Raw genomic sequence first — 16,581 nt, forward strand, 5'->3', positions numbered from 1 at the left:
CAGTAAGCACAGTTTCCTCTTCCACCAATTTCCTTGCACTGGACTCATATGCTTGCAGCCAGACCCATGCACATGTCTATGCACAGTGCTGTCAGCACTTCTGGCTCCAAGAAAAAAATAACCATTTGGCTCTGCACAGCCCAAGTCTACCCAGCTGCAGTTAGGTTGAGCTCTGAGCCACTTCACCTGTAATATGGGTGTAACTTGCAAGCAGGACATGCTATCCCAACAGGAGCTTCATTTCTTTGGTTCTCTACAGACCCTGGCAGAGCTCTCTGTTAAGGCACCTTCACCCTTGAAAACAACTAATAAAGGATGGGACTGATGCTTCCTGGAGCAGAAATAGCCTTTTTGTGTGACTCTGGGCTTTCCAGCCTGGTACCTATGATGAAGGTATGTAGGCAAGTATCATTTCAGAGCCTCTAGGCTGTCTTTATGGAAGGGGCAGAGGCAGCACAGAATATGCAGGGAGACCCATAAAGCCTTTCACATTGCTTCATGCTGCCACTTCATGTCTTTATGATTCACAACCAAAACATCCATCTAGTGCCCACTACTTTCATTCATGACTACCTATGGGAGACACTAACATCTCTCTTCCAAACCCTTCCCCTTCACACACTCTTATCTTCAAGATGTTCTAGGAAGTGAGAGCCAGGGGAAAAAAGAACAAAACCAAGAACAAAACAAAACAAAAAAAGGAAACACAGACAAAAAAAAGACGAAGTGGAATATAGCAAGGGGAGAAGGAAAAGGCACAAAGGTCCACAAAGAAAATATGGTGAAGCAGTAGGAAGAATATGGACTGACTGCCAAAAATAACAGATGAGCAGAGTAAACAGGGGGAAGCCACATCACTGCTATCAACAGGGACTTTCAGAAAGACTTAATACTAGCATATACCCCTTGAAGCCACTGAAGGAGTGTGGATAAGATATGCACAAAAGGGACTGAATTTGATACCTGGCAAGCATTTTCCATTTTGTACTCAGCTTTGTAAAACACAAGCCAAGATTGCCTGCTGGATATGAACAAGCACAGTGGTGTGAAAGCAACATCTGTATCCTGCAAAGCTGCTCTGAGGGGTCTATTGGTTTGGGGAATCTGATTATCACTTCTCTCACGTTTTTCTTACCCAAAATGAACACTGAACAGTGGTGTTAGGAGCTACAAAGACATGAGATTTTCCTTTTAGATGTGTTTTAAGATCATATGAGCCTTCCCAGCAAGATTATTTGAATTGCTCTTCTCAGTCACTGTAACTCTTCTTAACACAGCTAAAACTGGGACATGTGCTTGAAATACGCCTTTGCACTAGGAAAGCTAAACAATATCCTGCTTTCTCTCTTGCCCAGTCAAGTACTTGAAGGGCACTAGGAGCAGTACTTACAAAAAGTTAATGTTAAGACAAAATCTCTCTGCAAGGCACCTTATAGAACAGCAAGACACCTTGTAACACTGTCAGCTACCCTGTTTTGGCAGGTTCCCTTACGCTGCGGATCTGGCTGAGACAGAGGTAGTTTTCCCAATAGGAGCCCTCACAATGCTATGCTTTGTGTGGGTAGCTAGAAAGAACTTGATAACACACCACTGCTTTGGCTACTGCTAAGCAGAGTTCCCACAGCACCAGTGCTGTCTCTGCAGCACTCTCCTCTCACCAGTAGGCTGGGGGTAGGCAAGATCCTGGGATGGGATGTCATATCCAGGAGTGCTGATTCAAATAGACCAAAGGGATATGAAAGTATGACTGTGACATTTGTTGTCCAGAGCAACTGCTACATGTACTGAAGACCTGCTTCCCACAGAGTGGCTGGACATTGCTTGCTGATGGGAAGTAAAGAATTAATTGTCTGTTTTCCTTTGCTTCTGCACATGCCTTAGCTGTTGGTTATTAAACTGACTTTATGTTGACCCTGTGTTTTTTCCATCTGATTTTCTCTCCCCCTGTCCTGCTGAGGAGGGGAGAATGATAGGACAGTTTGATGGGCAACTGGGATCCAGCCAAGGTCAACCAACTACACTTTACTTACTTTGGATAATCACAGAAGAGAAATGATACCTTAAGACTGAAGCACAACTAATCTGCCACTGCTCATATTACTAATTTTCCCAACTAACTGATTACAAATGATCTGTGGACTAGGCAAAAACAGCTCAGGAAAACCATGTATCATATTGAAGAGCAATTTGTGAATGCAAAAAGACAGAATTAATCAAACTAATTCAGTAGTTAAGCATCATGTGCTAAGCTCTCATGGGCAAAGGGAAGAAGTCCCCACAGTGGCATTGGAAATGGTTAAGACTACCAAAGGAGGAAACCTTTTCCCATGGCTAACAGTCACTTCCACTGAAATCAGCACCATCAGTGCTGGTCAGGCCTGTGCCAAGCTCCCTCAGCCACCCTTGTAGAAAGCAAGGCTGGATCCTCTGGCTGACAGAGCCAACAACAGCCATGACCAGGCAGACATCTCCACCTGCAGTGAGTAATGGCCAGGGCAAAACTCCCTCCCTTTGTGCTGGTGGAGGCTCTGCTGTTGTCAGCTTAGCCAACAGAGAGTACAAACATGAAACATGGAAAAAGATCCTTGTTTCCACCCCCACCAAACATTCAGCTACCCTGTGATCTTCCCTTATAATGGAGGTGAAGAAGACCTTGTTCTAGCAGAATCTTCTGTGACAGATTGCTAGGGATGAAAAGAGAGACGGCTCCATGTGCTATCAGCTGCAATGACTGATGGTGAGTCCCATTTCCAGGCAGCAGAGAGCACAGCTGAGGTAAGATTCTGCTGTCTTCAGTCCCACATGCCTGTGGCAAAGACACTGCTTCACCTCCAGGTCCCACACAGCAATCTTACTGAGCTTCAAGGACTGCTTGTCCAACCAGCTCTCCTTCCATCAGCATGTAGCTGACACTCAGTCCCAAACCCCTCCTCCTCTTGCAGCCTAGAAAGGCAGTGCCTCCTCTCCCCTCTCTTGCTTTCCCTGGCTTTGCATCATGATGACAGTTCAAACCATCCACCACACACACCTTCCAGTGACACTGGCTTATTTCTGTATCCTTTTCCACCTCTTCCTAAGGAATGAATCCTGCCCAGCATCACGTAGGCTACTAGCACAACTGAATGCAATTGTCTTGAGAGCACAGATATAGTCTGCCTATTCTCACTGCCTGACCAAAAGTTGAAATTAAAAAAAAGAGCTTTTTCCACTACAGAGGATGGCTCTGCAGGTCAATGGAATTGCGTTGATTTGACATCCCATATGACAGCAGCCTGTGATCAAACATCAAACTGGCAGACAAGGTAGGCAAAAAAAAGAAAAGAGGACTAGAGAAGCTTTCTGACAGATGTGACTTATAAGCCATCCTGCAACAGAGGGTCTGCTTTGAGATTTAGTTCTGGGCAAACGCTGTGAAGTGAGTCCCCAGTCCTAACACCATTGAGAGAGGAGACCAGCAGAGCCCGTATCGAGTAAAACAATGAACAGTAAAGGGGTGTGTTTTGTCACACCCCATGAGTATTTCTGTCTGCAGAGCATCTCACGTGCAGCCAAGGCCACCATGTGCTGCTTCAGGAAAAGCCACACTCCCTGGTTGCAGCCAGCTAGGACTGTGATGCTCTTGGTAAAGGGACTCACACATCCCTGTTCTATGTGCCCTGTCTGTGTCCTACCCTGGACATCAAACTGGCCTGTCTAATTAAGCACCCTGTCAGCTGGAGGATTTTTGGTGGATGTGGCATCACATTCCCTTTTCCTAGGTAACACCAGGCCAGTGCACCACAGAGCACATTTTATCCAGAACAGGATGGGCACCTCCCTAGCTCACAAGCTGCAACTCTTCTTTAACTTTTCATTTTCTAGTATGAAAACTAGGATAACCCTGACTGCTTCTTAAGCAGTTATGTCCTGAACCAGATATCACCTCCTCAGCTATTGCGGCATCCGTCAGCTGAAAACCCCACTGCAATACTACTGTGGGAATGCACAGGATGGGGCCAGGGGGGTCACAGTGCACCAGAGAGCCTTGGGATGAGAGCTACGTACCCAACTTGGTCTGCAGTGGTTGCCTTGGCAATGACAGCGTTGTGTGCTGTGGAGCCAGCAAAATGTCAGAGCCTTTATAAAGCGAAATCGGACACCCTGAACTTTGCCTTGTGCGGAGCTGCCTCCTCACCAAGCCTTTGGTGTCCTGTTCCCCCCCCACCCTCGAGGTGTAGACCCCAGGCAACCCCCAAGGTGCCAGCTGCTCGTTTTCCGAGAATCTTTGCCTGAAGCCGTGGTTGCATGTGCAGAAGAAAAGGAATTTTTGTTCACCTTCCAGGATACGCGGCTGGGCTGCTGCAAGGATCACCACCTGCTCACGTACACCACCTTTCTGCAGTCACAGCCTTTTCTAATCTGGGACCCAAAGGCATTCCCAAGCAAACATTTAGGTGAAAGTGTGGGCAGGTGCACTGCTTGTTCATCCTCCCTTTTGCTCATACCACCCCTGCTCAATGCACAGAGGGAGACCTCCCTGCCCTTGGAGGGGTGGCTGACACCAGGAGGTGATGAAGCCAAAGAAAGGTGACAATAGACACTGCTGAAATGGGCTCAGAGGAGAGGAAAAGAACAATTGAGAAGAAATGAAGTGATACAGATCCATAGTCCATGGGCATCGGTGTAAAACCTCTCCTGCTGTGTTGGGATGGCCATGAGCAAGTTAACCTTCCACTCTAATCACAGTCATTAAATTCCTGCTAACGCCCCTGTCTTATGTCTGTCCCAACAGCTCTATTATCTGTCACCTCCCCACATGGTATGCAGGCTCCCCACTGCCCCAGCTCTCATTAATGCTGCTCTGGCTGGCTGATGAGGCAAGTGGCAGCCAGCTCCCAAGCCCAGATGAGTTTTGCAGACAGCAGGGAATGTTTATCCAACATGGAGGGGATGAAAGTACAAACAAAGAGAGACCACACAATTACTCAGGCATTGCACAGGGCCAGTCTCATTAAAGATGGTCTTCCTGACAGGAATTAATCTGAAGTGACAACCCAGGGAGCTAATTTAACAAACCGGTCTGGGGCCTGGCCCAGTGCAAATTTCAGGGGTCTGTCTGGCAGGAAGACTCAGCCTGCTCTGAGGAGGGGAAGCCAGGAATATGCAAAGCTGGCTCAGTTCTGGCCTGAGCCTGTGTATGAGAAAGTACAGAGGAGACAGCAGCCTCAGGTCGCCTTGAGGGGAACAATGAAGATTAAACTTTCCTACTGCACCAAGAGCTTCTCCTTCCTTTTTCTCTTGCAGCCTCAGGTCACAGATGGGTTCCAGCTCATTAAGTGCACAGTTATTCTGCCAGTATCCCCCATAACCATAACCACCAGCCCAGCTTAGATCTTTCCTCCATGATGCAACCTGCTTGCAGTATTAGATGGCTTTTCATTTCTCTTTAATGTTAGAGCAGAGCCCTGGGACGGGTATAAAATACACAGAGAGAAACAAGCAACTTAAAAGACTTTTTATTTTTTAAGCAAAGATCTGGTTTGGGGAGGCTGCTTTGAATCCCCAAGCAATGAAAATAATTTTCAGTTGGAATGCAGTACTTCAGTGCCTTTTCTACATTGCAAGAATCCATGGCAGAAAAAAAAACTTGACCGAATAGCCCAAAAGCCTTGTGGCATCTTGTGACACCCAAACCACCCAAGGCTGTGACCTCATTGAGGTCATCGACTAAGGTGAAGTAAGGTGGTTGGAATTTGGATCAGTTGCCTTGCAGCAAGAAAGGAAAGACCTCCCAAGCTGTCAGGAGAGATGGCTGTGGGGTCGCTGCTGTTCTTCATTGGGCACGTTTTCCCCCTCTGAAATGTTGCTCAGCAATGCCTTTGCCTAAGCCCACCTGAACAATACCTTCCAGGAAATTACAGCCTCTTTGCCCAAACATAGAGTAGAGGCTTCACAAGAAGCTTGCTCCTAGTTGCTATCATATGTGTTTTCCTGGGTCAGTGGCTCCAAGCTGTAAAGCTGCTTATATGGTTTTAATCAAAACTTAATTCTTATTCTACTGGAACTGGTGCGTCTGTTGCACCACTCTGCAGCGCTGGGAACAATCAGCTCTGGTGGAAGTGCATCTGCCCATCTTGCTGGGAGCCCCCACACATTGTTTAGAAAACCAGATTCCCCCAGACTGCTTGCAATCCCCCCAGTAATGCCATAGGAAGCTGCTGAACAGAAAGAATTGGAGGAGGCACGGTGCCAGCCAATTAATAAGCAGCACTCTGACTCTCACCCAGCCCCATTTTCAGCAGCTGCAGCAAGCAAATTTATTTCAAGTGTTCCCAGGTGCCTTGCAAAGCATCCTGCTACTTGGGGATCTTCACATTACATATGCCGAGGGCTCCTTGAGCAAACCAGGGAGTGTGAAATGAAAACCAGCAAACTAAATTGCAACCAGTGGGCATCGCAGATGATTGTCTTTTGGATTCCACCTCAACAGGAGTTAATTCTCCTCTTTCCATCCCCTCTTCCCCCTGCTAGCCCTCACCAACCCAAGACTGCAGGCTGCCACATTCATTCATCCTTCCGGCACTGAAGAGCCCCTGTCGTGACCACTGAGGCTGCAGAGCTCCCAGGACTGGGGAGAGGGTGGGCTGGCTGGCTGGGTAAGCTTTCACCAGCTTGATGCTGGCAATAAATCAGTTGTGAAAGACCTGTTCCACCTAAGGAGAATATTGCACTTCAATCCAAGCTCTCTAGGAGGATTTTTGTGCCACCACAGCTAGTGCCTGGAAAGCCAGTGAATTCAGTGAGGAGTGTGTGCGGGCAAACAGCAGCTCCACACTCAGGCAGAAAAATCCCCTTTCTTAAGAGCTCTCCAGTCAGAAATCTTTAGGCTTTTGAGCTTTTCAGTTATATTCACTAAGGTCCCTATGTTTTGCAGTCCAGTGACAGAGCAGAAGGACGCACAACTTAGCCCAGGTGCCCCAGCACAGAGAGGAAGGTGTGATAAAGCAGCAGAATCTGCAGGACATGGGAGAGGCTGACGGAAAAAGGGAAGGAGTGAAAGGTCAGAAGGTGTCACAAGGCTGCTTGTAGCCCAAGTGAGATGTCAGAGTGAAAATACCAGGAAGGCAGCACATGAACAGAGGGAAGCAGCAGGCTGGATGCAAGAGGGGATGTGATCCTCCAGGACAAGCAAATTAAAAGGGCTCCATAAGACCTCAGTATGGCTCATGGAGGTGGAGACATCACCACGAAATGTCAATGTTTTCACTGGAGAAAGGCCAGGAGGAGGTAATACCATGAAAACCTTTTCCAGTGTGTCTTCGTTTTAGCCAGGACAGGGTTAATTTTTTACAGTAGTATCACAAAAAACCTATTTCCTTCATGTGCTTGACAGAAGTTGGAACAAAGCTTCCCTCTCTCCTCCTCTCTCTGCCTTTCCTTATTCAGTTCCAGGCCACCATGATGACATCTGTAGCCATCTCTCAAAGCTTCCATATATATGACTGGGCTACAGCAGGGTCTCCATATCATGCTCCTCTAAAATACAGCACTCAATAGTCACAACTATGTCCTGGCTAAACAAACAAAACATTAACAGCAGTAACTAACGGGCTACAAACCAAACTGGGCATGTGTGTTTCAATTTGCATGGCGCTCAGCTTTCTTCATGTCATAAGTTAAAGCAGAAAAGTGATTTTCCTTTTTCTTGATCCCTTTTACTAGGAGCTCAGTGAAGGCTAGAACCAAGATTACTTTTAGACACTGTGCAAAAGGAAAAAAACCCTCAACTTACTGGAGAAGGATAAAACCTACAAATTTGTTCACTGAGTTGCAGTGCTGATAATGGTGAAACTTGGCTCAGAGGGAAGATCTACTATGACAAACTGCCTTCATTATTAGAGACTCCCCCGGGTCCTGTATTATTATTAAGTACTGACAACGTGCTCCATGCAGTGTGAGTAACAAACAAAGGCTGTCCCACCCCAGAGAGCTCACAATCAAACGGAGACATAAAACTAGAGCCTACTGTGCTGAACTAGAGGAAAGAGACACTTGAATCTTTTTAATTATTTTGTTTTCTATCTACAGTAAATAAAATTTTCCTTGCAAAATGTATTTGCTTCCCAACTACCATTGAATGGCATGAACCACCAATTTTATGTGTTCCCATTTTTAAAAAGTGTTGAATGTGGGCGCTTTGCTGGGCATGGATGAAAGTACCTGGAAATCCTGCTAAGATAATGTGCTCTTTAAAAACATCAAACTCTTTTCCCTAACCTTCTCCAACCAGTGATGTCTTCAGATTTCACTCAGTTCTCTCCCTCAGCCCTCAACCCCCAGTATGATTTCCCTTCACACTCAGAAGCCTTGAAACCCACTTCTCTTCCCCTGCAGAGTTCATATAGTCCAAATAGCTTAGTTAGTGTGACAGAATGAAAGCCCTTCTGCAACACAAACAGCCATTGACTTTTTCCTGCAGTTCCTGCCTGGAGAGCTCTTCAGCTTATTCCCTTTTTTTCCATATGAGTGAGGAGGATGGAATTCCACTCGTTTGAATCTTTGGCCTACAAAATCTGTGCCACAACTAATGACTATAAGACGTTGTTCCCACTAAAGCCCCATTAAAAACACTGAGCATGAACAGCCCAATGGGGGCTGCAGGGCTTTGAAAGACCTCGACTGTACCCAGCCCCAGAGGTAAAAATGAAGACCAAGCTGAACACTTGGCCTGTCTCTTCCATTTAGTGGGAAAGGTGAAAGACCATCAGGATCTGCCAATTCCATCACTTTTAGCTCTTAATCAGCAAGGAAACCTTGGTGTGATTGCCTCCTGAAAGTCCATATGCTGGGCTCCAGGAGACCAGACCTTACCTGCCGGACTTCCAGGCGGTACTTGAGGATAGGATCCACAGCATCAGGCTCCTTCTGGGTCCACTGCAAGATGTAAGAGTAATTCTTGGATTGCTTCTGGCTCAAGGTGGGGTTGGGAGTGTCATAGTAAAACTCTGGGCTATAAGCTTTTGCTGGAGGAGAAAAAAAAGAAGAGGGAGGAAAGTAAAAGAGTGGGATCAAGTGGAACAAAAATTACAAAGAGATGTGGTGAGAGTGGAAGAGCTCCACTCACCCAGCTTATCGATCTGCCTCTAGCACAATGGCCACCTTTACTGTTGCACAAATGTGCCACTCTTTCCTGTGAACCACTACTGCTTTCCAGCCTAAACTGTTGGGAGGATTAGCAGCCCTGCAACACCAGTGGGACACGACCAGCACCTGAGAAGGTGGGAACAACTTCAGTTCTCCAGCTGGAACCAGCTCTAATCTTTTCCCTCTTGCTTTGTAGTTTAGATTGAAGTAACAGCTTTAAACAGGCATTTCTCTCGTTTCATCTGCTGCTTTACAGAGACTCCTGCTAACAAACCCTGAGGAAGATCATTTGGCCAGTAGGTCATAGGAAAAGTGTTATTTATCACACAGAGACCATGGCATTAAAAAGGAGACCTTGCTCCTTCTGCATCTCCCCTGCCTTGGCAACACAGTGCTCCAGCCCCTTTGTAACACAACAGTCAACTCGACAGCAAAGAGGACACTGACCTCAGCCTGGGTAAAAGCAGTGGGAGCTTTGGCAAGGGCAGAGATGTCTTTTTTTAAACCCACATCTCTCCTTAAAAACAAAGTGCAGCAGGAGAAGGGAAACACAGAAGGAAAGACGTACCAGAGAGAAAACGAGCGGTTCAGAGAAGGGACTTCCTGTCACTTCCCCAGCAGTTTCTGTCATGGATCACTACCAACCAGAATTTGAAGGCTCCTGCCATGCAGCCCAGCAGCTGGCAGACTAATGCACAGGGAGCACAGGCAACTCCAGGTCTTACCCACAACTGGATTTGCCCTATTTGAAATTATGATCATTTCACTCAGTGGAGTTCAATTTTTGGCAGGTCCTGTCCTGACCTAGGCAGGAGTTGGACCTGAATGAAAGTTCACTTGTCTGGGCTCAGGTCCAATCTGAACCAGCAGAGACCAGAAAGATGCCTGGGCAGCAAAGGATGCTGGAGAGCAGAACAGGAATAACCACCATCTCCCCAGGATGCCTGCTGCACCTTTCCACTTGAATCACAGGCCCTGCCATTCTGTGTGGTTATAATTAGGTTCGACAGGATTCAATGTTTATTTTTTATGAACTCAGATGTATAATATTGATATTTATTTCCAAGTCCTTTTTCTCTTATTATTTTTATTGACTTGAATTTTTGTGCAAGCAAGAAGTTCAGAACCACCTCAGAGACTAATTGCTGCTTATTCAACTTGTATTGACTGTGGAAGTCAAGCTTTATAATGGATTTCTAAATAAAATGAGAACTGATGATAATCATCATCTTGCATGGTATTAATTCATTATTAATTGACTCCAATATGGAAATAGAAGCTAGGAAAAAAAAAGCGCTTTTTGATAGAAATGCTGCATATCAAAATACTTCCAGAACTTCCTTCTGGAAGCTTTTACTACTGCTGGAAAGTTTTGTCTTTTGCTTACAAGTGATGGGAAGAGCTGAAGATTATCCACATCTCTCTTTCAGGCCCTTCCGTGCTTGTGGCTAGTGAGGGAGCAGATGAAGAACAGTATGGGCTGCCCTCATAACTTCCTCAAGGGGAATGGGCTGGATGTTTCACTATCCGTGGAAAACATCTTGGAAAGTTAATCTCTCATCCATAGAAGAAAACAATCCCATCCCAGTCAGATGCATGTACTACATTTTTAGTGCACCTGAACACCCCACAGTCAAAAATGAGTCACTTTCTATTGTGCAGGAAAGTATATGGCATTTTTTTTCCACAGAGAAGAAACAGAAACAAAGAGACCATGACATTTTCTCTGCTCCAACAGGAATTCTGCAGCTGTTGGGAATTAAAACTCCAGCAATCCTGAGTCCAAGTAGAACACTCTAGCCACTGGAACACTTTTCAGGTTGCTCTACAGGCTTAAAAGGTCTAATTAATTTATAACTGTCCAGGACACAAGCAGAGATGTCTGGAGTTGAACAGCTACCATCAGATATCAATGTCTTGGAAAAGGAGAAAGGATGCAGGAAAAATAAAGGCTTGCTGCTTTCCTGATCAGTGCTCTCTAGGCATGAATCCTTTCTGCTGAGGGGATCTTATCTCCAGCACAGCATGGCACAACAGGTGCCAATATGTATTTGTTGTTGCCACCAGCAAGAAATTCCTGGGAGCATTCCCAGGCTTGACAGGGATGCAGTTTCTGTGATGGCTCATAGAGGGATATGGTTTGCTATCAGTTAGTGATGTGAGACTTACAAGCATATGAAAAGGGTAGAGAGGGCAGAGACGGCCAAAGCTCTCAAGCAAAATTCGCTGCCAGACAAATACCAGGAAATCTCAAAGGGTGAGAACAAGGTCCTGAAAAGGGACCCAAATTGTAGAGGTAGTTTGGGCTCCCCCGTTTCTGTAAGCATCCCAGACTTACAGCATACCTGAGCTTTCCCAAACCCTGGGAAAGACCAGCTTCAAAATCAGGCCTGTGTGGATGTTACTCATTCTCATTTTTTTCATTCCAGGCTTGAAAAGTATTATAAATTGGCCCTGGACTCAAACCCGAGTATTTGGACTGAATTTATTGCTTATTAAGGCAACTTTGTGGGAAAGCTTTTCTAGAAAATTGTGCCCAAGTCAGTCCTGGGGTCAGGGGAAAAGCAGATTTAATGATCAGCTGGAGAGGCCAGGTCAGATGTGCAGTTTTAGATACTATAACTCTTCCATCCCTCTTTGCAGTTGCAGGTGGCTGGAGAGGAGTCCTGTTACAATGAGTGATGTATTCAAAGAAAACTGTGAGCAGCAAATCCACTGTGTACTAGTGTCCATTCCCAGCTCATGTTTTTTTCTAGAAAGCACTGTGAGATGCAGATAGACAGGAGTCATAGGGAAGGCACAGGAATACATAATGCAGTTTTTGTGTCATTTGTTTGCTTTTAAAGAGGAAATCAGATGGTTTGGACCCTGTGGAAGGGATGTGCAGAGTTTTTCACTTCCCCTTGGTCAATATTGATTGACGATACAGGTTGTCCAAGCTTGAAAGCTGATGGCAGCCTTGAGTTTAAGTCCTGTAAGTGGTCAAACACTGCTAAAATGTAATAGTGGCTAGCACTTTGCTGCTCCAGATCCATCTCCCTGCTGGCTTACGGAAAATCATTCCTCCTAAACAGAATGCTGGGAACAGAGGAAGCACTGTACTGGCACCAGTTTATGAGAAGCAAGCTTGCCATGACCCCATCCAACAGCTTGGTCTGATGTGCATCCTGTGACTTACCAGACACCTGGAAGAGGCAGGCAGAGACTCCCACGTCATTGGAAATGCTGCACTCGTAGCTCCCACTGGTCTCCCGGCTGACGCTGTCCACCTTGAGCTCCGAGTAGTCCTGCTGCTCTGCCAGGGGTTGTGCCAGGAGGCTCCCATTGAAGCGCCAGACGGAGGTGGCCACCTTCATGGGGCTGCCCTTGAGCATGGTGCAGCGCAGGGTGACGCTGTGCCCCATGCCCTGCCGCACGTCCTGGAAGGCTGGCTCCACCACGGGGGGGACTGGAGACCCAACAGAGCAACAGACAGGGATGCTATCAGGGAACAGCTGCCTCATCCAGCATGGTCACCCCGATCGCCTCTGACAAGACAGGTACCTATGATTTCCAAGGGGTTGAAGCCGGGATCCATCACACCAAAAGAAACAGTCATCTGACATTCCCTTCTGACTGGGCTGGAGCCACATTCTATCTCCCTCCCACTTAATGAGTAGGGGTAAGCTTTAGCAAGTACTCATCCCACACTGAGCACTGCTTGGAGGAGCTACCAAGCTCTGCTCTCTCATGTGAGAAGTGCAATGCCAGCAGCTGTATCACAGCTTGGATTCAATCCTCGGATCTTAAGCAGAATGACTGGTCCTCTTATACAGCATAAAATACACTCCCTGAGCTGGCAGGTAAGTTCCCAAGCAGTCATTTCTTCTTGTCAGTGTTTGGCAGGGTTATCAAGGACACTGTGTTTAGATGGAGGGATCTGCATTGGCTCTCCCCACAGACCTGAAGGGGTTTTGGAGGGCCTCTCCCAAATACATCAATACAACACATCACAGACAGGCTACAGGGACTCAGTCCTATTTTTATCTCTGGCAACAATTCCCTTGGGATGTTGGGAGGTGAGTCACACCTATCCGTGTCAGCTTCTCCGCAGGTAGTGTGAGAATGGGAATAGTGATGTGTGTTCACCTCCTTAGCAAAGGGAGACTGCTATGTCTTTTGCACTTGTAAAATTTTATGGGAACCTCAGGATTTAGGCATGGTTGAGGCCCAGCAAGGAGAAAGTTGGATTGGTACTATTTGGGTTATTCCTTATTTAATGCAATAAGAGAAGACCTAAATCTCCACTGTCTCTGACAGACATGTTTCACTTGCAATAAACTCTTAATTAAAACATTACAGCATTGGGATAACCAGAAGCTCTCCATCTAAAATGAGAAAAGATTCCTGAACACAAAACATCTGTTAGCTGAATGTAAAAGAGGGAGAACTGATTTATAGCTGCTTCAGCACAATCACAACTGACCTTCTCCAGGTTCAAAGCAAGTGATCTTCCACAAACAGTTTCTATGCCCTTACAGACTGACAGAGCTATAGCAGAGCATCTGCCTCCTCTAAAGGTCCATCAAGTTGCCAAGCATGGCCAGGCCCAAAAACCTGCAACACTCAACATCTGCAGTGCCACAGACACTGGTCCACCAACAACCATGTGTCATTTAGAATCTCTGCTGACCTGAACAGAGCTATGCTGGGAAGGGCTCCAGCACACCAGTCTCCTCCCATAGCCTGACCCCAGCAAGACCAGCTTTGTGACACGAGTGACATCTCTATCTTCACCACAGATGAAGGTGGTACATGCACTGTCCCACACATGGGCATGCAGTATCCCATCTCCAGGGGGCACAAATGCATCTGTGGGTATCCTGTGTACAATTATCCCCACCATCCCCTACACCTGGCAGCCTTTTTTTTGACATGGCTGATTGTTTTCAAGGTACCTTGTTCTCAACTCTAAGGTGGATTAAAAGCAGCCCTTCCCTGAGCTGAGGATTCTGTGCTGTGCTGTGCTGGTATGGTCAGCTCATTACAGATGGCTTTCCTGGGGATGTGTGTCTGTGAGTGCTTCAAGTGCTGACTTGCCTTTGGCTCACACGTCTCCCACCTCACAGTGAGAATAATGTGAGAAGTTTCTTGATTAGACCTAGTGCCATGCATGTGTCATCTCCATCCCTAGCTGTTATCCTATTTCTTCAATCATGTCTGATCCTTAATTGAAGCCAGTGGGGTCTCACATTATAATCTAGGCCAGCTGGTGATATAGGGAAAAGAAAGGGAGAAAGGGGAGAGGAGAGAAAAAAGAAGGCTTGAAAAAATGGCATAGCCACTTCAGATGTACTCAGAGCAGTCTCTACCCTGAGGAGGAGAGAGGTGGGAAAGCAGCTTCCCTCACTGCATCTAGCTGTGCCAGGTATGGGGCTGGGACAGAGGAAATGGTCTGAAGCTGGAAAAAGTGCCACCTGCAAGGACATGTGCTGCAAGGAAAGTGCCCTCCTTGGCCTCACTGTGGGAGTGTCTGGGGCTGGTAAATGGCCACAGAAGAGCAGGGCTGGGATGCTCCAGAGGCTTCCTTAGGTCACTGGAACAGCAGGGCAGCCAAGGATGCAGAAGATACTTAATCTTCTTCAGCTGGAAAATGGGATGTACTTGATTTGCACTGGGACAGGCTCTGCGACTATGTTACTGTCTTGCAAAGGGAGTATCTGAAAGAGTCTATCAATTAAAAATTTATTACGTCTACTCCTCTGGTCTCTGGCACTAGGAAACACCCAACAAACATTAACTCTGCAGGTAGTCCTGTAGTTCCTGGGTTTTCTGGAGAGAGAGCTGAAGCAGGTTACCCCATCACTACAAAGTATAGAGATCTACACCAGGGGTCAGTTATTCCCCAAGGTTCCCAATGGATATGAAAACAAAGGAAGGTCAATAGTAATTACAGAGCCAGACATTAGCTCTGGCCTCCAGTGCCTACTGGGGAGTTCACACTTGTTCAAGGAAGTTGTACACAAAAGGCAGACTCACCACCAAAGCAGGGATCCAGTCCTTAAAACCTCACCACTAACTACACAGCCTTTTCTATTTCTGTTCTTTTTCCCTGGCTTAAAGGCAAAAGAAAGCTTGTTTAAATGAGCTGGTGCTCCTGCTCCCCAGAACAAGGGACTGAACAGTTCCAGCACACCTCAGAAGGGGGCTATCTTGGAGGAGAGACCTGTGATATGAACCCTGCACAGGCATCTTTAGGGAGCTTCAGAAAAGATGATTATTTTCAAGGTGCCTCTTATACTCACAGGGAAACAACATTCCTGCTGTCTATAAGGAAATTATATTTGGCTATTCTGGCTTGCTAAGCTGTTATTAAGCACTGTAAGTTTTTAGCCCAGTTCCAAAGGTGAGCCCTCATCCAGAGGCTCCTCAAATGCCTCTTTGTATCTCCCTTGAAATCCAGCACCTCTATCAGAAATGCTCCTTTAAGCAGCCTCCATGGTGCAGGCAGCAAGTTACTACACTTCCAGAAGGTAAAAAAACCGCTGTGCACACAGAGAGCTTCAGGATCCCCGGCAAGAAACACAGCAAATACAGAGAATTACTCTTCTCTCTCAGCACACAGCTTAACTCCAGAAGAGCTTGCTGGCAAGAGCAGTGATGAAGGGGGTAAAGAGGCAATGTTGAAGCAAAGCTCCTCCACCAACCTTGATTAAGACACGGCTGCTGTGAAACACAGGGCAGGGCGGTCTGCCTTTGCAGCAGAATTAGCTAGTTAGGAGCAGTTCCAATCATCCAAAAACAGGCAACCTACTCCAGCGTGCCAGGCACCCTAAAGCAAAGCTGGGCTTGCAGGCAGCTCCTCGCTGTGAGCCAGAGCAGATGCTCTGCACTGAAGGGCTGCTAAGCTAATGTTGCTCGCAGTCATGAAGGGCAGAAGGGTGAGGGAAGTACAACAGTGAAATGCCAAGCACCAAGGAGTGTTGCTTTGTGTCCCAGTAACCTCTTATTTTCTTAGATTTAGTGGAAATAACCAGAACAGAAATGTTTATCCTGCTTGGAGAGTGAGAGTGAGAAGTCTTCTCACAGTTTAGAGTTATGGTCTGCTTGGTGTAAGTCTGTTTTGGTTTTGGCCTTGAGAAAAGGTAAAACTAAACTAGGGCTCTTCCTTACAAGAGCCAAAGAGCTCAACGGAGAGACCACAGTCTCTCCTTTCACTGCCACTGTGCTATCCTGTTCAGCAAGGGATACTTGGCCCTTGCAATGTTGTCAGATTGCTGCAGGTTCCTCAAGAACTCAGATGCCTCCAGAAGGCAGAGATGTTTCTTTCACCAGTGATGAAGTCAGAGCATCCCAGGATAGCAGAGATGCACTTGGACGCTTTTTACTTGTGGGATAAATAGAGGGGAGAAAAAATTCCCCTAAATTAGAAACTGGCAATGTTGTCATGAGGCTGTTCAATCCAGCATGGATGTAAGG

General features: G+C 46.5%; 1 protein-coding gene across 1 annotated transcript in view; it reads right to left on the reverse strand.

The window, feature by feature from the left end:
- Window positions 1–16,581, reverse strand: part of MDGA1 (MAM domain containing glycosylphosphatidylinositol anchor 1) — a 137,909-nt gene that overhangs the window by 34,006 nt on the left and 87,322 nt on the right. The window contains exons 9-10 of the mRNA XM_062490317.1: window positions 12,302–12,571; window positions 8,851–9,002 (exon numbers count right to left, since the gene is read on the reverse strand). Coding sequence (XP_062346301.1) covers window positions 8,851–9,002; window positions 12,302–12,571 — 422 coding nt within the window. The remainder of the gene's footprint in view (window positions 1–8,850; window positions 9,003–12,301; window positions 12,572–16,581) is intronic.

This window comes from Cinclus cinclus, chromosome 3 (assembly GCF_963662255.1).
Source record: "Cinclus cinclus chromosome 3, bCinCin1.1, whole genome shotgun sequence".
Lineage (NCBI taxonomy): Eukaryota > Metazoa > Chordata > Aves > Passeriformes > Cinclidae > Cinclus > Cinclus cinclus.